The 21,243-nt window shown below is 43.1% G+C and overlaps 2 protein-coding genes across 4 annotated transcripts in view; both read left to right on the top strand.

Annotated features, from left to right (window-relative positions):
• TAF1D (TATA-box binding protein associated factor, RNA polymerase I subunit D) overlaps nt 1–21,243 on the top strand; it is a 365,188-nt gene that overhangs the window by 269,479 nt on the left and 74,466 nt on the right. The window lies entirely within an intron of this gene.
• Nucleotides 3,243–19,716, top strand: LOC311424868 (transmembrane 4 L6 family member 1-like). 3 transcript variants are annotated; one of them, XM_084500322.1, is made up of 7 exons: nt 3,309–3,569; nt 6,092–6,209; nt 6,661–6,843; nt 10,314–10,379; nt 16,067–16,212; nt 17,016–17,199; nt 17,712–19,716. In XM_084500322.1, the coding sequence occupies exons 3-7, from the start codon at nt 6,673–6,675 to the stop codon at nt 17,730–17,732; spliced, it is 588 nt and encodes a 195-aa protein (XP_084356448.1). In that variant the 5' UTR covers nt 3,309–3,569; nt 6,092–6,209; nt 6,661–6,672; the 3' UTR covers nt 17,733–19,716. The 3 variants fall into 3 exon arrangements, with proteins under 3 accessions (XP_084356449.1, XP_084356448.1, XP_084356450.1); XM_084500323.1 differs by lacking the exon at nt 6,092–6,209 and having other exon boundaries at nt 3,243–3,569; XM_084500324.1 differs by lacking the exon at nt 6,092–6,209 and having other exon boundaries at nt 6,664–6,843.

The following is a 21,243-nucleotide window of genomic DNA, read 5'->3' as shown; positions in this document are numbered from 1 at the left end:
TATCATAAGCACCATAACCTTCACCAGGCAATTATCTGATGTTATTTATTACGGCTGTCTCTGATCTGATTGAAGACGTGAGACTTTAGTCATGGAGCTCCTGCTTGTCTGCCTCTGTGCTCATATTAGGTTGGATTCTTTGTTAGCTGGGGCTGTGCAGCTCTGGGATACACAGTGTAAGGGAAAACATGAATAATGCCTGTCCTGCCAATTTCACTTTGCTGTTTGTACCTTTACAGGGCACCCTGACGCTCCTGGATACAGGCAGGCCTGCTGACAGGGTACCTGCTGCCAGAGCAGGAGGGCCAGCTGGGGCTCGGGACAGGCTACCTGTAAAACCCAGCTGATAAACCTGGCTCTGAAAAAGCCTCTTAGCAGTTTGATTCAGCATAAATAGTGATTCTTCCTTGAGTAAATCAACCTCCCTTTCCTGCAGTGGAAGAAAACATTACCAACAAAATGTCATAGGAAACAGCAACAAGAGATAGCTTTTGCCCTGGTGCCAAAATGGGATAAATTGAACAGAGCAGAGCATCACTGTGCACCTCTGAGATTTATACTCCAGATTTATACTCAAATAAACGACAACAGAACTTCCTGGATCCTTTTTGACGCAGAGTATCAACAGCAAATAGGGCATTTTCTGTTTAGTGCACTGCAAATGGGACACATCTATTAATAGACTAAGTGGGCAGTCAGATATGCCCTTCAGAAACCTGCACGGGGCTGTAATTCTTCGGCTTCTAACTCACGCCGTGCACCACCCAGGGAAATTGCAGGGCTGGAACTGTTTTCATTCCCAGCGTTATGAACAGGAGGTTTTGCATATTTATATCTCCTCTCTCACTACCCAGGCTACTACACATAACTGGAAAATTAATAAAGAGTTTGTGGCTAAAAAGATAGAAATAAAAGGAGGACCAGAGCTCGTGCACAGCAAGTCAATATAATCAGGAGGCATTGATCAGTGGAACACAAAATGCTTTCATTGCCTTCAAAGTCAATACTGCAGGGGGAAAAATAGATGTACACAATTGTATACACTCAGCTTAGCTGCAAAACACTTCACAGACAAAATCCTGTTCTTCTAAGTATTTTATGGTTTCTGTTTGTTTGTTTGTTTGTTTCCATTTCTCCAGGGTCAGTCTGTCACTTCAGAAACCCAGGTAATAGCCAACAAGCTCTCTGCAGCTAACACAAACTTTCAGTTTGGGGATTAAAACAATGTTCCTGTGCTCTGCTTCATTCTGCATTGTTATTCTCATTCCAGTGGAAGGATCTTCAGCAGGCATAAAATGGGCCAGATCCCATGTTTTAACTCCTTTCTCTTGGAGATCACAGAGAAGGGCAGAACAGGAACTTTATTTCTGTATTTCAAGCTGAACTGAGAAAGAATTTGGTTCAGTTCTCATCAAAGACTGAATACAGATCCCACTCAGTAATCTGCAAATCTAAAAATATTCCTGAAGATAGAATTGTGTTTAGTACAGCTTACCAGCATTTTTATTTTTCTTTAATGGCTAGAAGCTCTAGTCATCGGTTAAGCCCTGGAGTGAAAATTGTTGCAGAAACATAGATGAAAGCACTGAACTCATCCTAACAGTTTAAAATCTTTGTAGTAGTACAAAAGACAACAGGTTGCTGTAGATTAATTAAAAAGCACAAAACTGGCACAATATTGGTTCTGCTCATTATGCACTTGCTTGAAAAACTATTAAGTATTCAGTGGCAAATGGCATTGAGAGGTATTGGAGACTGAGACACAGTTAAGTCTAGGAATCAAGTCTACACACTAAATGATGAAGTATGGTCGGATGGGATAGGCTTTGGAAGGTGAAGGGAAGAGATTAAAAAACGGTCTGTAAAGAAATATACAGAGATAGGGACACAGCTTGGATGAGAAAGTGCAAACATGAACTTTGCACACTACCCTAGAGGTCTTTGAGCCAGGGAAAATAAGAGAAAAACTGAATCAAGGTCATGGATGATGACCCCAAAGGAGATTTTTGGCTACATGAAGATGGAAAACATGGCATCTTAGAGATATTATGTGTAAAATAGGAGTCTCTCAAAACTCCTGCCAACCAGCATATGAGACTCAAGGGGAGGTTCATCTTAAGTATCATTTTGAAATTTCTATATTTGCTTCTTAACTCTTTACGAAATCTGGCAGTCTCACCCCAGGTGCCCCAACTGTCAGTGCAAACTGATGATGGTCTTTAAATTGTTTTAAATTTAGGACTTTAAATGCCATTAGGTTCTGTGCCTTTGCCCTTTCAAGGATTATGTGAGACTTGCAAACCTCACCTTTTTGATTAATCCTTTGTTTCTTTTCCACGGAGTAAGCACCACCACATGAAACAGGGTGAAATGCTGTTGCCATGGTGCTGTTGACACCGGTTGAAATTTGGGGCATGTGTTCAGTAGTTCAGCTGCTTCCCTCACTTTTGCCATTTTTACCGTAATGAAATTTATTTGCCTGAGATCACTCTACGGGCTTTTTAAAGGTTTTCACCACCATGAGTCAGTCTGAAGACAACTTACCCTGCATCTTCTGATTCTGCTGGTATTAAATGTGCAGCCTGGGGTCTGGAGTCTCAGGCTTTGCCCATGTACTTTTGCAGCCACACTGCCACACTTGTAAGTCCTCATGGGTGGGATTCATCTGACCACAGATACCAGCATCTGTGCTTAAATAAGCATTGAGATTCCTGCACCTTTGTAACACCTGCATTTGTTGTAACCCTACAGCAGCTCCTAAAATACATTGGGTGAATTTTCCCTTGAAAGTGCATGTTTCACCAGGAATAAAGGCATCCTGGTGTGACATGTGCCTCACAGACATCTACTGTCATGTGAGATGGATTCTACCCTACATGGCCAAGCTTTCCCAGTGAGAATTTTTCTCCAAAGACAAGAGGAGGTTACTGAAAGAAGAAAGCCAGTGAGGTGAAGAGTGGGAATAAACCCCAAACCACACCTTACTCCCCTGCAAGATTGTTATCTGCCCGTGTCTCTCACCCCTTGAGCTATCACTCCTACTCTCCCTTTTGGGCTGAAAGCAGCATGCTTTGGAGCAAAGCCAAAGCCAAACTTGAACCAACAAAAGCCTGCTGTGCAGAAGACGACTCTGCACCGGCTGACGGAGTTTGCTGTACCACTGCCTCGTGCTTTGGCCACGCTTTCTGCACAGCACAGGGTGCTCCTTATCATGTGCCTCTCCTCCCCTCTGCAACTGCACACAGCTGAAATGGTTTTGGCAGTGAAGAGGGCTCCACCGATCCCAAATTCATGTCCTGGGGGGCCGAGACATTGACCGCTGGAACGCTGCCCTCAAGTAATCGATCGGGCAGGGTGGCACGCAAACCTCACGCTGGCCAACCAGCAACAAGTTGGGGTATTTCCTCATTCTCTGGAAAGGAACCACTATTTGCTTAGCAGAGGCCATCGCCCGAAAACATCGCTGTGCCTCTCTCGGGCTGCCACGCTCCAGGACAGGGGAGCTGGGAAGCTGGACACAGGCCGCGGAAGCTCTGGGGCCTGGAGGCCATCCTAAGCCCATATAAAAGGTAAGCAGTGGTATTTCTTCTCTCAGCATTACAAAACAAAACGTTCTAAAACCCTAGCTTGAAATTAGAAGCTCACTCTCACCGCCTGGCCTAACGAAGCTGCAGAGAGTGCTTTTGTTTGCTGAATTAATAAAGCATTTTGAGTGCTTCTGGCAATCCAGATTGTTTTCCTAAGCTGTAGTAACACGGCCAGATCCTCTCTGTGATGTGCACAGGTCAACGAGCTGCATTGATTTGGGCGGTGGAGGCTCTCGTTAGAGCTGGCGATTGATGGTTGCCTGAGTTCTCCTTGCAGTGTGAATTGGTGTTGAGATAGGTCAAGGGCCGGATCCTTCCCGGCGCAAACCTGAGTTCTCCCAGCCAAAGCAGAGTCCTGCTCCTGAGCTCCAGGTGAGAATTTGGCCCTGCGGCTACATGCGAGAGATGCGGAGGAGAGAGTGTAGCTCCCCGACAAGACCGAGCTGTACGGGAGGAGAAAAGGCTGTGCCCATGCTTGTTCACTCCTCTCCGCGGGGGGAGCAGGTGAAGCTGGGCAAACGAGTGGAAAAGCAAAATGGGGAATGAAAGGGGAGAGCAGGCAAAGGTCAGCATAATAAAAAATACCAGATGCATTTGGCATTTGGAGAAAGACAGTTAAAATACCCTTTATCCTTCTTTTTTTTTTTTCCACTTCCATCCCCTCCCTGCTTCATCCTTCCTTTGCACATTGCCAGTCTGGTCAGATTTTTATCTTTTTAAGTCAGGGCTTTTTTCCAGATGCTTGCAAAATGCCCTGCCCAATTTTGAGCATTATATAAACAACAGGTAATGACCATAAACCAAGTTAAACGTTCCTTTCTGAAATAGTTTAGTGCCAGATAACTTGTTTTAAAGCTGGATTAGAATGCATAATGTGATTATAAAGTACTCAGAAGATAATGCATATAAGCAGAGTGCTCTTATTAAATTCATAGCAACAGAGAACAATGCAATTTTTTGCTGTACAAATGCAAACTCAGAAGTCTCTGGCAATTGCAGAACCCTCGCAGCAATATGCTGAATCCCTTCAAACCAGAGGTCTGAGGACACTGGTCTGTCTTCATGCCTTACCTCATCTTTTTGCTGTCTTCCTTCTGTCATCAAAGCCGGGCTCAGTCTGTCTCTGGTTGTCTCAGATATCTTCATACTGCCTTCTGCCTGGACTTTTTTGTTTGGGAACCCAACCTGGATTGATTTCTGTACTCCTACTCTGCTTAACATCTCCCCAACACCAACTTTTGACACAAAACTTTCAGGATTAGCCAATGCACATGACTAAATTGAGGCAGGTTTCACTGTTTACTGCCTTGGCTATTACAAAAACTATTTGCACGTAGCAAGCGTAGGCTTGTATGCGTGCATGGGTGCGTGTGTATAACACAGGTGTGTGTAACAAAATGGTGGGTATCCAAATCCCCCTTTTATATTTTACTTGTTGATCGTAAAGCAAAACCCCTTTTGTCATAAATTACCAGCTTTCTCTGAGGACAGAAATCTGCAACATTATATCTTATGCATTTGGAAACCTTGAGCTGGAGTGAAGTTATAAGAATCACAGCATGGTTTGGGTTGGAAGGGACCTTAAAGCCCACCCAGTTCCAGCCCCCTGCCATGGGCAGGGACACCTCCCACCAGACCAGGTTGCCCAAAGCCCCAAACAGCCTGGCCTTGAACACCTCCAGGGATGGGGCATCCACAGCTTCTCTGGGCAATCTGTGCCAAGGCCTCACCACTCTCACAGTGAAGAATTTCTTCCTAATATCTAATTTGAATCTACTCTTTTTTTTTTTTTTTTTTTTTTTTTTTTTTTTTTTTTTAGTTTAAAACCATTTCCCCTTTTCTTTTCACTGCAATTCCTGGTAAAAAGCCTTTCTCTGTCTTTCTTATAAGCTCCTTTTAGGCACTGGAAGGCTTCTATAAGGTCTCCTCTTCTCTTCTCCAGGCTGAACAACCCCTGATTGTGAAGAAGTCATGATCAGTTTGTCCCGTAAAGTTAATGGCAGTGTGAAAGTTCAATAACCTCAGTTGCAATAGTCTGAAATTTCCAACCTTCCATGGAGAAATATCTGTGGATCCAGCTTTGTATTGATCAGCCTTCTCTTGTTGGCTATAGATCGCAGCACAGGTGTAGTATGAGCTGGGGTTGTTTACTTCAGTGAAGGGAGATCTAATAGCAGCCTACAGCAGGCTTGGAAAGGAATAATGAAGGTGATGGAGAGATAAGAGGATAAAATGAGAAGCAAATGCAACATCCGCAGCTTGTGAGGTTCAGACAGGACAGGAGGAAAGATGTTTTCACCCAGATGCTGTGGCAGCCCTGCAACAGGTCCTCAAAGGGCATCATTTTAGCTATGGGGGTTTCAAGGCTCTGCCACACAAAGCCATGGCCGATGCAGAGCTCTAGTGCTGGTGGCATTCAGCTTTCAGTAAGAGGTTGGACTGCAGACCTGCAGAGACCTCTTCCAACCAGAGCCTCATTTGTGTCAATTATTTGATTTTAACAGATGATTCGTTGATCTTAGAAGAAAAACCTGACCAATGTGAAGTGTTAAGCTGCAGTTTTACATGTTATGGTGAGATGGCTCTGTGACCTGCCTTTGGCAAATAGCCCCCAAACTTGATGTACTTATGTTTTTTTAAATCAGCTTCCTAGGACTGCCATCCCAGGCAACCTGAAGCTCCTACACATGGCCTTAGCCCCACCATGAGTCTGCCAATAGGGTATCAATTTGTGTGGTCACAGTGGTGTTCCCAGTGGACAGACAGTCATCCATTAACAACTAAAGTGTACATCTCCATTCATTTAATGCCAGCTCGTTTACTCCTGACAATTTTAAATAAATCCAATTAAAGCAATCCAGTCTGGAATAATTCCAGTTTAAATGAAGACTCTGAAGGGAACAGACACTGTATAACAATATTACCTATAATATTGTATAACAATATTACCTGTGTATGTCTGAGCTGGAACATTTCTTGCCACACATCTGATTCTTCTTTCATTAAAGAAAACTGCTGAAATCCCATGGCTGTGACACCACGGTAACCCAGACCTATCTGCGTCTTTCCTCAGCAGCAAGCTACCATGTGCACAGGGAAGTGTTCAAGGTGCATTGGCATCATCCTGTTCCCACTGGCTCTGTGTGCTATAGTCTCCAACATCCTCCTCTACTTCCCCAACGGGCAAGTCCTGCAGCTCAGTGAGATAACCGATCTGGTCTGGTTCTTCCATGGCATTCTGGGAGCTGGGATACTGGTAAGAGAGAAGTGTTGCTTCTGCTTTTTATGTTTTGTTGGACCTCTTAATTAAAAAAAAAAAAAAGTCATAGCAATATCTTGTGCAAAAATATCTGAGCAGCTTAACTGGGAAGGTGGCGTACAAGACTGAGAAAGTGCATTCAAGACTGGCAAAGCCCCCTGTCATGAGAATAAAACATATTCCTGAAATTGGGAACTCCGGGTCAGGAAGAAGCAATAGGACTGTCCTTCCACTGGGAGAAGGGTGATGTGGGTGTTCATGTCTCAGTAAGTTAAAACAATGCTGAGCTCCTAAGTTCATCTGGAGATGGTGAGTTTTCACACTTTCCTTATTCCTCTAATTGATTTTATTCTCACAAAAAAAAAAAATATTAAGGACAACACTGAAATGTGTTTCAGAAGGTGCTCATTAGAGACCCTGCCAACACTGTGTGAACGTGAAGCTGCAAATGGCTTAAATCCCAAATGCCTCCTGTGTTCCTCCACAGCCACCTCCTTCTGGATTCAGTCTGGCATGTGTGTGATGCTCTGTGACCAGTTCTCCATTCCACCACTCAGGAAAAATTGTTTCCATCTGAATATCCATAACCAGAAGGGAACATGATTGGGAACACTGATCTTTCCGGTTCACCAGAAAGCTGCTCCTTGTACCTTCTTTGTTATACGCCCAAGTGCAGATAAAAAGCCAAGCGAGTGGCATACATATGACAAGCACTGGCTGTTATGCAGCCTAGGCAGATGGTAAATTGGCACAGAGCTGGTACCTGCACATCAAAAAAAAAAAAAAAAAAAAAAAAAAAAAAAAAAAAAACCAACAACTGAATATTTAAGAATAATTAACTTAGAAAGAAGCAAATCTCATTCAGTCAGCCCATGATGCAGCTTCCATTTAAGTCTATGGAAAAACTACAATGGATGTGGTTCAAACTCATATTTCCCCCAGCAGAAATGTGGTATAGGATCATTCAATAAATTGTTCTCCACCAGCAGCTTGCCTCCTTCTTCTTCCAGCTGCCACTCGGGCAAATTACTCACCTGAGCTTGAACATAAGCATGAGTGTGTGGAAGGCAGCCTAAAGGAAGAAGTGGAACTACATGAGAGACCTGTGGAAAATTTGTATCACTGCAAGCCCAGGAGTCATTGGCGTTCAATGAAAGGAAAGGCAGATGTTAAGCGTGAGAGCATCACAGACTCATTCAAAATGTGCCTTCTTTTAAGGCCTCCACAGAGGATTGCCTGTGGCCAGCACTGCATACATCAAAAATGAGAACAGAAAGTGAGAGGGGAGGAAAAAATTGCGCTGACCTCGAAAACTCAGATGGCAGCACTAGGACTAATTATTGATCCACTAACAACGGCATTGGGTGTGCGCATTTCCCAAAAAGCAGTGTGACAAATGCCCGCAGGTGAAGAATAAGGAAAGAAAGCATGATCATCAGCTCCTTATTCTAAGTGATGGAAGCATGAAAATGGAGACTGGCTTCTGGGCCATGCAGAAAAGTAACGCAAGGGGCAGGAGTTTCCCATGACCAGAGCCTGGGCTCTATCCTAGCTCCCCAGTGAGAACAGACCAGGCTGCATGGCATTTCCCCATGCCAGGAAACCTGCCTCCACCTGGGGTCTTAATCCATCAGCTGATACCCAGACCATCAGCACACCTCTTGGCTGAGCAGACAGCCCCACTCATCCCTCCTCATCCACTGCTTCTCTAATGGAAATTTTATATGACATGAGAACCTCTCCATTTTCTTATTTCCAACATTGAGGGTGTAAAGAGGAAGGCTATCTCCATGTGTCACAGTAACATCCTTCCTGATGGAAAGCCTAAGTGGAGGGAAATGCCTGTCTGAGACATAGCTCACACACAGCCCTCGTTTTAGTGACAGCAGCCAAATCTAGCAAATTCCTGTTTCCAATCAAATGGCAGAAGTTTATAATCAGGCACTGGAAAAAAAAAAAAAAAAAAGGAAAAAAAGAAGGAGAGAGAGAAAGAGGGAGAAAGAGAGAAAGAGAGAAAGGAACAGAAAAGAAAAGAAAAGAAAAGAAAAGAACAAAGAAAAGAAAGGAAAAGAAAAGAAAAAGAAAGCTTCCAGGCAAACCCTTCATCCTTAGCCAGGCTAATAAAAGAACAGTGCCCACAGCTTAGATGGGAAACCTCTGAAGAAAAAGATGGCCCTGGAGGAAAGGGCAGTGTTAGCTCTCCTCAGAGCCAGATAACATGCCAGAGCTGGGGATGCCATGGGGATCGCCTGTGATTATTTAAGAACTGGCTTATTTCAGGAAGAGGAAAGTCTTTTAAACAATTCTCTCCATCTGCAGGCCTCCAACTGTTGTCCAATGACCACTGCTCATGCTGGAGGCTGCCTCTGAGGGGTGCATACAATACAACTAAAAGGAAATCCACTGGAAAATATTTATGGTCTGCAAGACTAAGCAGGTTTCATAGCACTGTCCTACATAGTATAACATGGATATTCGCACTATAAACATAAATTCCCTGAGCCTCATTCACCTTGGACATTCTGCTCTTCCTCTCCTACATGGGGCAACATCTTTCCAGCATTTTGTCAGGCTGTTTTTTACAGCGTTTTCCTTTTCCATTTTTTTTTTTCTCCTTTCATTGACTTTACAGAGACCATTTCCTAGTTTGTCTAATACTTATCTCCTTACATTGCTCTGTGAGATGCCTACACAGACAGTGGTGGGCAGAAGGCAGGCAGCAGGAGTGCTTTGGCTGCACAGTTGGACCCACAAAAGCTTTCTTGCCCTCTAGCTACCAAACCATATACAGCCTTTCCTATCTCCAGAGCACCTGTGTAAGGTGGCATTATGTCCTGAGACATGGATGGTTGCTGACTCCGCTATATCTGTCCAGCTCCACCTGCTCATTACCATGGAGAAAGCTGATGTGAATTGGGATTTTCCTGCTGAGTGAAGTCCATCATGTAGGTTTGCCAGAAGCTTAGTACAAAGAACAGAAGTTAGATGTGTTTCAGGAAGTTTAAGACTGACTCCCCAATTATAATTTAGAACAGGGTGCTCAGAAGATTTAGACTGTCATAACTCTTGCTGCAGGGATGAATAAATTTAGTTAGATTCTGATGAAGTGAAAGTCAAGAGGGAAAGGTTTTCTTCTGCCTCATGGAAATTTATACTCCCTCAAGAAAATGTTTTTATCTTTTTTTTTCTTTTTTTTTTTTTCATAAACATTCAGAATTCCCATCCCAGAACAGGCAATATCCTAGTGCTTAAAACACTGAACTGAGACAGAGGAGGGAGAACAAACTCTTCAGCAAGAAGCACCATCGCAGCTGGTGCAACTCATGGAGAAGTGCTAGAAGGTGGTTTGCATTTGAGGAACATGATACCCCAGCTCCTAGACTTTAAAAACCATCCAAGCAGAAGTACTGCACGCCAATTCTGTGATACTATGATTTCTATGAATTAAGCTTGTGCTTTTCTCACAGGCTATTCTGCCGGCGTTCATGATGCTGGGAGCAGGCGGAGCAGGATGTTGCGCTAACAGATGTGGGGTAAGTAGATGTGTTGAAATGGCACTACAGGGTTTGCACAATAGCTCTTAAATGGCTGCTCAGCAGACGGAAACGTACAATGACAAACCGTCACACCACCATCAACAGCCAAGTCAGGGAAATGCAGAAGAAGAGCTTGATCTGCAGCGTCCCTGGGCTGGGGCTGAGATCTCAGTTAGCCAACAGGAATGTTATGATGTTACAGCCACTGATATGAGGGAAATCATACTCAGCCAGGGAGGTACAGGAGCACTTAGCCACAGTGCTGAGGGTAGAGGGAGACAAAGACACTCCACCTCACCCTACATAAAGTAAAGCATGGCTCCAGCTTCCTCCTGCTTGAAGTGATCCTAAAAATTGAGAGAGTTGCCCATTACTTCTGCTTTCTTCTTTCTGGTCCTCTTTCCTCCATACCCCTCAATGGCAATTTGCTTTTCCATAGATTCATCCCTGCTTACCTGTATGGGCAGATAATTCACCTGCTTTTCTGGTCCAGGCTAAAGCCTGAGCCGCTGCAGCTGGCACTGAGGAACCAGCTCGGCTTCCCAGTGTCTGGTCACCAGGCAAGGCTTTGACCCACAGCATGTGTTTGCCCAAGGGTTATGTACATGAGAGGTGTAAATGTAATTTGGGCTCTATGTCATCCACACAAAGGCCAGAGAGATTTTTTCCCTTGATAATTAAGAATGAAACAGCATTTTATACAGACATCTTCAATAATCTTCAAGCCCAGGGCACAGACTTCTGTGCGGCCATTGTTATTAGCAAGAATAAACTGACTTAGAAATGTTGTTTTTTTTTTAAGTCTTCTTCCCTCCCAGAAGCAGCCTGTAACAAGAGATTCCATACAATAAAGCATCTCTTCTGTACTCTTCAATTATTATTTAGTTTGATCTGTGAGGTGACCTTTACCTCTTCAAGTTGTTTTACTTTACTTGGTTCATTATTCATAATACCAAAATAACATTCTTAGTTGGGATGTCAGCAAGTACATCATGTCAGTGAGTACAAGGGACATGCCATTACACTGATTTTACTATGTGTCCTGTGCACAGCAAGCAGGATTTGCTAGCGATGGCCAAGTAGGCCAGTCACAGGGCTGGGATGTGAGCTTTGGCACGGTGAGCCCAGTGCCACAGCCAGCTGCTTATCCAGATTATGAGTGATATAGAAAGCAGTGGTGAAAAACGGCAGTGCTGTGGGTGTTCCCATGCCTTGCTGAACCTAGTAAGTGGGGAAATTTATCTGGTCTGGGCTCAGTTCAGTCTCCACTCTCCCTTCATCCCAACCCTAAATATTACACAGATGAGTCAAATGTCCCAGGAGAGGCTGGGTTTGCTCCTTCAGCCCACTGACTAAGGTGGCAGCACAGTGGCAGACTAAGGTGGCAGACCTCCATGTGCTCCCCACCACCACCATTTCACTGCCCGAGATGGTGCTAGCTATGGCCCACAGTGGCCAAGTATGCTGTCTGCACCTTCCCAGCACTGAGATATTTCGTACAAATTGTTCCCCCTCTTCCTTGTTTGCTGTTAGAGGTATACACCAAAAACATTTTTGAGAAAATAGTTTATGTTCTACAGTATCTGTAGGAAAAGAGCCAATGGCCAGATGATGAAGCTACTGATAAGAACTTTTCTTTTTAAAGAAAAGTTTTGGAGAGGACAGTGTAGCTTTGAAATGGTTGTCTGGGACTGTGGAAACTGTCCACCTCTTAAAAGTGGAAAAGGGTTCAGCTGTACAAGTCATCCTATGACTTAAACATAGAAATGAGATGAGGGCATGAGCAAAAAGTGAGTTGCTATGGATGGCATTAAAATATTTCCCCTGCACAGCCCTTGGGGAAGAGTGATTTCCAAGCATGGAGAAACATGGGTTTTGGACTCAATGTTCCTGGTGGATCTCTTCCAACTCAGGATATTCTCTAATTCTATAGAAGATGTAACTTCCGTAGGGAGATCTGAAGACCAATGATGTGTTTCTTCAGGAGAAGAAGCCTTACAGAAATGTTGCCTTGGGAACAGTGGGAAGACATGCACTGAGACCCACGGCAGGGTGGCTCAGACACCCTGACTATACGGGCTGCACCCAGGGCTGGATGGTGTGAGTCACCAGATGCTGGAGAGTAGAGGAGCTCTGGGGCTGGTTCCAACATGCACCATGGAAGCTGCTTCCCAAGGTGCCAGAGCTCCCTGCAAGGTGGCTCTGGGATGAGCTGGGTCCCTAGGTTTGGTGTCTTGTCCACCGACATCCATCCACTGGCAGGGAAATAGTCCTCGCTGGAGCTACTCAGGAGTCACTGTGGTCTGAAGGATAACTCAGCCACCTTTTTTATTTTTTAAGCTAAAAAAACTAAATAGCTAAAATAAAGAAATAAAGCTAAAAAATAGCTTTAGCTATTTTTTGAAAAAAAAAAAAAAAAAAAAAAAAAAAAGCTAAAAAAATAGTAATTGGAATGACTATTCAATCAGAATATAACCATTTTCCTCGGGGTTGGGACCCCATCCTATGATAATTTGATAACTTGTGCAATTCCTGGTTTAATAGACCAAGACTTCATCACAGTCTTTACATGCAGCTGGAATATCAACAACAACAGTAAGAATAATTACCGTATTTCTCATCCTTTTATTCATCATATTAAGTTGTCCAGTTCACAGTGATTATGTTCTGCATTGAGTAATTTTTTTGTCATTAATCCATTTTAAGTTGTTGCCTGCAAAAACACCTAGATGGCTTGTTGTTCTTGCTTTATGAAGTAATGACTTTGGAAAGTAACAGATTTAGAAAGCTTCAGTGTCCTGCAGCTTAGCATGTACACAACTGAAAACACCTGCTGTGCTGGCATAATGAGGAAAAAAGGCCCCTAAAATACAGCACATGTCATTGCATCTTCAAGCATACTCAGTATTTCACTCTACACCTTTCTGAAGAGTTACTAGTAGAACAAGAATAGCCATAGCATCTTTCCAGACCAGCAAAGCTAGATAAGTGAGATATATGGATAACCAGGCAGGATATTAATTCTTAAAATAAAGTAACAATAATAATTAATAAATAAATAAACATAAACAAATAAATAACACACAGAGAAGAAAGAAAATCTGTATGAGAAAAAAGCCAGAGGAAAAAAGAGCAGTAGAGAGCACTACCATTTGGGACAGGAGGAACTTGGTAACTTTACCAAAGCAGCTGATGCAAATGCTCAAGGAATGAATGCTAGAAACTTTCATTAGCTCCACAAAAACAAATCAATTTTGTGAAGGATAAAGCATGATAATGGTAAAAGAAAGTTGGGAAAAATGATCAGCAAAACCTCTGCAAGAGGTAGAGAACTGGCCAACACTACTCAAAACTAAATATTTCAATAAACGCAAGCATCTCAGCTTAGACTTCACGTTGCAAGTGAAGATCCAAATGAGGAAATAAAAATGCAAAATAAAAAAGTGATAAGTGAAAATGGTATAAATAGGGAAAATGTTGAATGGCTGAGATGATGAGATAGTTTTATTAACTGATCCAACAGTTAATAAAATTGTTAGATTGCCATAGAATATGGGACAAAACCTCTAGACAATCTCCAGAACAGTAAATATAATGGGTAAAAGCCACCCTGTGTCTAGAAAATGCTGAGAAGAGCCAATTTAACAGCCGCATCTATTTCAGAGTCCCCTTTCAGCAGCAAGTAAAATAAATCTTTGACTACGTGATCATAGGTACAGTAAAGGAAATACGTGAAATGAAGCCAACCATGCAGCCAAGAGATTCCAAACGAGAAAATCGTGTGTCAAAGAACAGTCATGAAAGACAGCACTGACAAGTACTTCTGGTACTAGTACTAACCACTATCAAACATAGTAACAGCAAGAGACCATTTGACTTTTTCTATCATGATTGTCATTGGGACTCCCCATACTGCTGTGTTGTGATGAAACTAATTATTATTGTAATTAAGATCATTTAGCCAAGATGTAGATACACAGATGAAGTAAACAGAAAACAGATCAGGAGAAATGGTTCAGCTAGGCAGGAGCTTCAGACATGGCATCAGTCACTCACCTTCACAGCGAGGCATAGCTGGTGATCTTATTATGAGAAGCAGGGCATCGGCTACAACACAGGCTCTGCCTTGGTCCAGGACAGTATTCCACATTATCCACATTTTGCTGACCATGACGCTCTGCTAAGATGCAACTCAGACAGCATGCAGATAAAGACAGAAAGAGTGTCCAGCTTGGCAAAAAAAAAAAAGACAGAATTATAAATCAGTATGATGAAATAAGTCTCATGAGAAATCCCAGCAACTTGTAGCTCAAGGATTGCTTTAGAAGCTAAGAGCACACAAAATGAGTCAATTCACACACTGGCAACGGGCAAGAAGGCACAGAAAGCAGTAATGTCATCGGCTGGCAAGTTGGAAATTGCATTCACCAGCTTAAACATGTCTGGATAGCGAGGAGTTTTGGAGACTTTGTCACAAATCTCCAAGGTGGACAGTGGATATTTCCATCTGGGTCTGCAGTGCAGAGCTCTGCAGAGCAGCTGACATTAGACTTTCTTTTTGGACTGTTAGATCTCGCCAGTATTTGCTGGCAACAGGGAAATGGGAGGCCTGAGGTGCCTGGCTTCAAACCCAAGCCATGTATGGGAGTGTTTCCCACGTGCTTCCTCAGACTTGAAGGCAGTCCTGCTGCCTTGCCTCTTGACCAGGTCTTCTCCTGGCTCTGTCGGCTTGCTCCACAGAGTTTCTGCTCTCTTCTCCTTCTTGGCAGAACTGCAAACAATCACAAGTCCTTTTTAAGGATTCTTGACTAGACTTGTGGAAAGTCTGCCATAGATACAACATTAGTAGCACCTGCCAGAGCTTCTTGCTCCTAAATGCAAACTGCAACCAAATACATCCCATCCATTAAGGAAAACTACCCCAACACAGAACAAAAGGAGCACTTCCATGGGAGTAGTACATGACATGGCATTTGAAGTCACCACTGGTTTGTTGCCACACACAGCATAGTTAGATTCTTCAACACGAACAGTGGTAACCACACTTCATGCTGTTACAAAGGAAAGGAAAGGAACAATAAGAAAGATCTACTGCTGCTTTCATACCTGGTTCAATAATTGCTTGCCCTTTGGCTTCTGTTGGTTCAAGGGCTGAGAAGGATGTTCTTGGAGAAGAGCTGGAAATGCTAAGGAATGTGATATCATCATGGAATGATTTGGGCTGGAAGGGACATTAAGAACTACCCAGTTCCATGGGCAGGGACATGCCCATGTCCATGGGCAGGGACACCTCCCACCAGACCAGGTTGCTCCAAGTCCCATCCAGCGTGGCCTTGAGCACCTCCAAGGATGGGGCATCCACAGCTTCGTTGGGCGCAGAGGACAACATCAAGCCAATATTTTCTTCATATTGCCTTCATACTGGCTTTTTGAAGGAAGACATAAGATTTATAATAATAAAAAGAAATTATTACAACTCTGGTCTTAGCCACTTTTAAAAGCAGAACTAGTACAATATGAAATCCTTTAACATCTAGGACACCTGCACTAGTCAGGAGTCAACTATTTTTTATCCCACATATATCATGATATGACTTTTAGCATATAGTAGGAAACAAGAAGTTTCATTCCCACTAATTGTAAGCTTTCTGGTCATTTAATGCTGAAGGTCTTTCCCCTTTCAGATGCTGCTGTCGGTGTTTCTGTCTCTGCTGGGACTTGCAGGAGGAGTGTATTGTGTAGTCCTCTCCTCAATGGCTCTGACTGGGGGCCCTCTGTGTGACACAGGTGATGGAGAATACATCTACCCTTTCAGGAACAACACTCTGGAGTGAGTATGACTTGCAGGCTCCTCCAGCCTTGCTTTCCCTGATCCACACCTTCTTAGAGGAAATCTGAATTTCTCTAAAATGGACTGGTGGTCCACCTTGTCTACACCTGAATTCACATTCCTTTGAGCCAGCATGTTCCAGCTGGTCATCTCCTTGACCAAGGGCTTACATGTGGGCAAGGTGCCTGAGTTTCTTCCATCGTGCTTGTCAGCAGCCCTTTGTGCAAGATGCACCACACTTTCAAAAGGCTGCTGAGCAATGAGCTGTGACTCTCATCAGTCAAAAGGAAGTATTTGACAAACATGCCACGTTAATCTGTTAAATCATCATGAATTGTGTCTACTCTGCTTAATTGCTTAATTTTGAAAAGCAAAGCAAAGACTTGATTCTTTCAAGTTAACAGTGGCAACCATGATGTTCAAGCCAGAGCTAGAGATGATGGATGGGCTGGGCTGAGGTAACACAGCAGAAATGGAGATTATGGACACCCATTTTAAAACCATTAGGGATCTTTCCCTTTAGTTATTAGCTGTGAAACAAAAGGGAGATTCTCGAGCATGCAGCAAAGTACAGGTGTAGCTCTGTTCCCCAGTCATCAATTACAACCCTGCAAAGGGAATCGTAAAGAGAATCACCACATTTTACCAACTGTAGGAGAATTTGAGACTCAATTCCCACTGTGCAGACAAGTTCAGAAAATGTAAACCAGAAAATGCCAAGCCTTTTTGTAATGGCGTACAACTGAAAGCATTCTCAAAGCGTAATTTTCTAATACATTGCCAATTATTCTTCTTTATCACAGATACAATTATTTGTTCAACCAGACAACATGGAGCATTTGCAAAGAACCTGAAAACATCATCCTTTGGAATATTGTCCTTTTCTCTATTCTCCTGGCCATCGGTGCGATTGAGGCTGTTCTTTGTTTTATTCAAGTCGCCAATGGACTTATTGGCTGCATATGTGGCACGTGTATGAGGAAAAAGGTTGGTATGCAGTAAAAGGTATCAGAGTGCTTTGCATTCTTACCATTTCTGTATTTTAGGCTCTGATAATGGTACATGATCAGAGAGATATGCACAGCCCATGAACGAGAACCTCTGGAGAGCGGAGGCTGTTCAGATATATTTGCACATTGTCAGTCTCTCCATCACGTTATAGTCTGGGACAGCTCAGCTCTCGGATACTGCAAAACAGCTGAGAAGTGTGATCTATTGGCATAGCCAGCATGATTGTTTTTCCTATTTATTTATCATACTTCCTATATGATAAAATGTAATGACTGTCCAGTATGTATAAGTGGGAAAGATGAGGATTAGAGGCAGTTTTAATTGGTAGTAAAAATGTTGTTTCACAAAACAGTAGAAAACCTCTTTACAGCTTCATTTATCACCACTGCTTCCTTCCCACTGTTTATTTTCATTGTACAAGATGTTTGCACTACATCTGATATCCCTGTGGAATATTAATCAATCATTTTTCATTCATTGCCTTTCAGACAAATATTTTGGGAATGTGAACAACCTGCAGGGGATGCCAGGACATGCGCTGAACTGCAAATTCATGTTTAATAAGGATAGTGTATTGTGCTGTATTTATGGGGGGAAGAAAGAAACCCCCAAATATTCAGGAGTTTCAGGAGGGTACATTGCTTTTTTTTTTTTCTTTTTTCTTTTTTAATAAAGAAGTCAAGATGGAAAATGGCTAGATCATTTAAATCTGAGACTCCAAATTTTAATCTCTCTAAATATTCCTTCTAAATCTCAGGTACTGCAATAACACAAATCTGTCTGCTCCCAACTGCTGTGCTTGTTCTTAAAATGTAGATGTCCCCAGATAAAAGCTCACCTCTTGCCCTCTTGTGTATATGGGAAACAACCTCTGACAATGTACGCATTTTATCAGCTGCACAAAGCAGATTGTAAATATCTCTGGCTGGACGTAAAGAGCTTTCCTTCCCCCCCAAACCTGCCTTAAGCTCACCTGTCTGTTCCTGTTAACTTGCTACCCAGGACCCAAGTTTACATTAGGACCTGCAGATATGATGTTGAGCAGCATGAAGGCAAATGAAGCACACACTTTTCACCCTCCTTCAGACACCCTGGAGCCAAATCCCCTTCTTGTTTGGTATCTTGCTGTCACGTCTGGCAAAATCCAGTGCGCTCCTAAATCAGTTCTTCAGGAGAACCTGATAGATGTAGTGGCCCTAGAGGAGCATTTGGATCAATGTAGATGGTAGGTTTTGGAACAATAGTTTAACTAAATACAGTTTAACAAAAAGAAGGAGAACCTCAGCATCAATTTTGCCCTCATGAGACTGTGTAGGAGTCTCATGAATTTCCACACAGGGCTGTTCTAGAATAGATCACGTGCACAAGCAATTAACTGGTGAAGATAAACATTAAATCAATACTGGTAGTAATTACATGCAGCTCAGTAACAAATAAGAGATACAATCTGCAAGGCAACAAATTGCATCAGTGGTGGTGTTACAGCAACAAGGATCCCAACAAGGATCTGCGTAATTCTCCATCATCAACCAAGATCAAGCCCTTGATGCTGAAGTCCATGACTGGCAAATTTCAGGAACCCCATCAGCTCAGTGACTTCCTCCAAGCTCAATTGTATGCCCTTATTTCCCTGAGTCAGGCAAACTATAAGATAATTGTTTTCCATCCTGAATGCAGGCACACAATTATGAAAACTTGAATATATTTAAAGTACGTGGAATCCATTTTTCAAAGAGAGGTATTTATGTTTTCTCTGTCAAATGTTGTTCATATTTCTGCATTGTTGCAAATCATCTGAACAGACCCAGAGTTTCCAGACACACACTGCTGTCTGTGCCATCCTCCAGTGCAGCACACAAAACTCCTCACACAAACTGGTGAAGGAAATGTCAGTTGTGCTAAGTTGAGGAGCACACAGATGCTTCCTTGGAGCACAGCTTCAGTCCTAGAAGCAGGAAACCTGCATTATAAAGTTTAGAAGCACCTTTTGTGAAACAAGTGTAAGACCTGTGGAGGGTTGTGAACATGACTAGGTGCATCCAAACTTGCCAGGTGGCTTAAAAAGCTGACGTGCATTGCAAGCAGCAAAGCCTGGGCAATGTACCACCCAAAGCAGACATCAAACTAAAGCCTACTGATTCAGCCAGGAAAAAAAGCCAAGGAGGCAGCTATAAGTAATGTCCAGCATGCAGTCAGACTGAGAGATACTCCACCTGCAGCAGAAAGGCTATTATGAGCTCTTCGTGGTCCTTAACCATCAGCCCTGCCCTCATCGTTTGTCTCCATGACTTTTATCTCAATGAGAGAGCCAGTTTGGGCTGTGCTAGCACCAGGATAAGGAGATACCCACTGGTATGTATCATCCCCACCACAGAGGGGTAAATGTGCTGCCACCATCTGCTTGTACCAAGCTGCCCTGCCCTGGGGGTGTTTGGTGCCATGGTCTGTGCACTGGGGATGTTTGGTGCTACAGCTGTGTAATAATGAGGATGCCATTTGTCCTGACCACTCTGTAATCATTGGCTTCACTGATACGTGTAAATATTAAATATTGTTATTCTGAAGTTATTTTCTGGTTTCATTTGTGTGACCTAAGCGGCTCTTGACTTCAAACTAGCTCCAGTAGGAACAAAGACAGAATTCAATATTATTCTACATCTACCTTTTATCTATCTATCTATCTATCTATCTGTCTATCTAACTACTTACCTACCTATATCTGTGTCTTCACCCCAAAATATAATGGTCAAAAACTCACACAGACATAATGACCACATATCTATTTAATTTTTCTATTTGTGACTCACCATTGAGTCTCACCACACAGATTCACACAAGGAGCAAAAATGTGTTACTTTCTAATTGAATTACTTCTCTTCCTTCTGCAATTTTAACTTGTGCAGATCAGCCCCCTGCGGAGCTGTGTAGGTTGGAAGAGAAAATACTTATAACAAGTGAGAAAAAATGTGTTTCTGGGATTGATTCGGAATAGGAATAAAACTTTAGACCAAGCACACTATTTGAAAAGCTGTGTTTAGAGACCAATGCTCTGATGTTTTAGCTGCCAGGGTCAAGGACATGATTCAGTACTTGGACTGGAAACCACAGGCTGGTTCACAGGGTCTCATTGCAGGAGAAACCGTCTGAAAATTTCAATGCAAATGGCTCAGATGCCTCAGGCCCCCGTGCTCTGTTTCTCTTGACACACAGAGGGAAGCAAGCCAGTAGAAAGGTTGGCCCCTGCAGATGTCCTTGTTCCATGGCTTCTGCTCTGCTGTCCTTGCCCAGTCTTGTTTCTCTCCCTCAGTGGAGCTACTCGTGGGCAAACACTCCTTTGCAAACAAGCTTTAAAAAAAAAAAAAAAAAAAACATGAAAGAATTGATAAACCAAAAAAAAAAAAAAAAAAAGCCATTTCCAAATTTTCAGAATACTTTATTATGTTTCCCACAGCGCACAAGCTCAGTGGGCTTGTCCCTTTCCAGAGCAGCCACAGGGGACAGCCACCCTTCTGAAATGCCCCTTCCCCAGGGGACACCTCTCACCCTCTCAGCCACCCTCTCCTCTTGTTCCCACGGGCCTCAGAGGGGTGTCTGAAGCTCATCATCAATAGTTAGCACATTTAACACAGCAAGGCAGGACAAGAGCTTTTTTGAAGGCACAAAGGCATTTTGTTCATCTTTTCTTCCAGTCGGTTAGCTGCAAAGCTGAGTAGCTGTAAGTGCTCTCTACAGTGCAGATCATTTCCAGCATAGACAGAAAATTTCCCTGGCACCCAGAACTCCTCAATATCTTCCGAACACTCGTTCATTTTTATCTGTTTAAATTTCTTACTTCAGAGTTTGTGCCATCAAGGGCAAGTGATAGGGGGACAGTAAGAGCCTAGATGAGCATCCCACTGGTTTGTCCTTAGGGCCATTGGATATCCTTGCTGCAGGTCTAGAAGGACTTGTGCCTCCCACAGGAGCTCTGCAATGTCTGCCTGCCCATGGGGACATCTCAGAGGCTTGAGAGCATCTCAG

The sequence above is a fragment of the Aythya ferina genome, assembly GCF_964211825.1.
Source record: "Aythya ferina genome assembly, chromosome: 1".
Classification (NCBI taxonomy): Eukaryota; Metazoa; Chordata; class Aves; order Anseriformes; family Anatidae; genus Aythya; species Aythya ferina.
The sequence above is the reverse complement of the archived record's forward strand: the minus strand, read 5'-3'. Positions and strand labels throughout refer to the sequence as shown.

Bases quoted from the DNA above. Each gene is read 5' to 3' on its own strand.
- LOC311424868 (XM_084500323.1), top strand. From the start codon at position 6,673: ATGTGCACAGGGAAGTGTTCAAGGTGCATTGGCATCATCCTGTTCCCA. The intron at 6,844-10,313 runs GTAAGAGAGAAG...CTTTTCTCACAG, and splicing joins TTCTGGGAGCTGGGATACTG to GCTATTCTGCCGGCGTTCAT. The intron at 16,213-17,015 runs GTGAGTATGACT...TCTTTATCACAG, and splicing joins TTCAGGAACAACACTCTGGA to ATACAATTATTTGTTCAACC.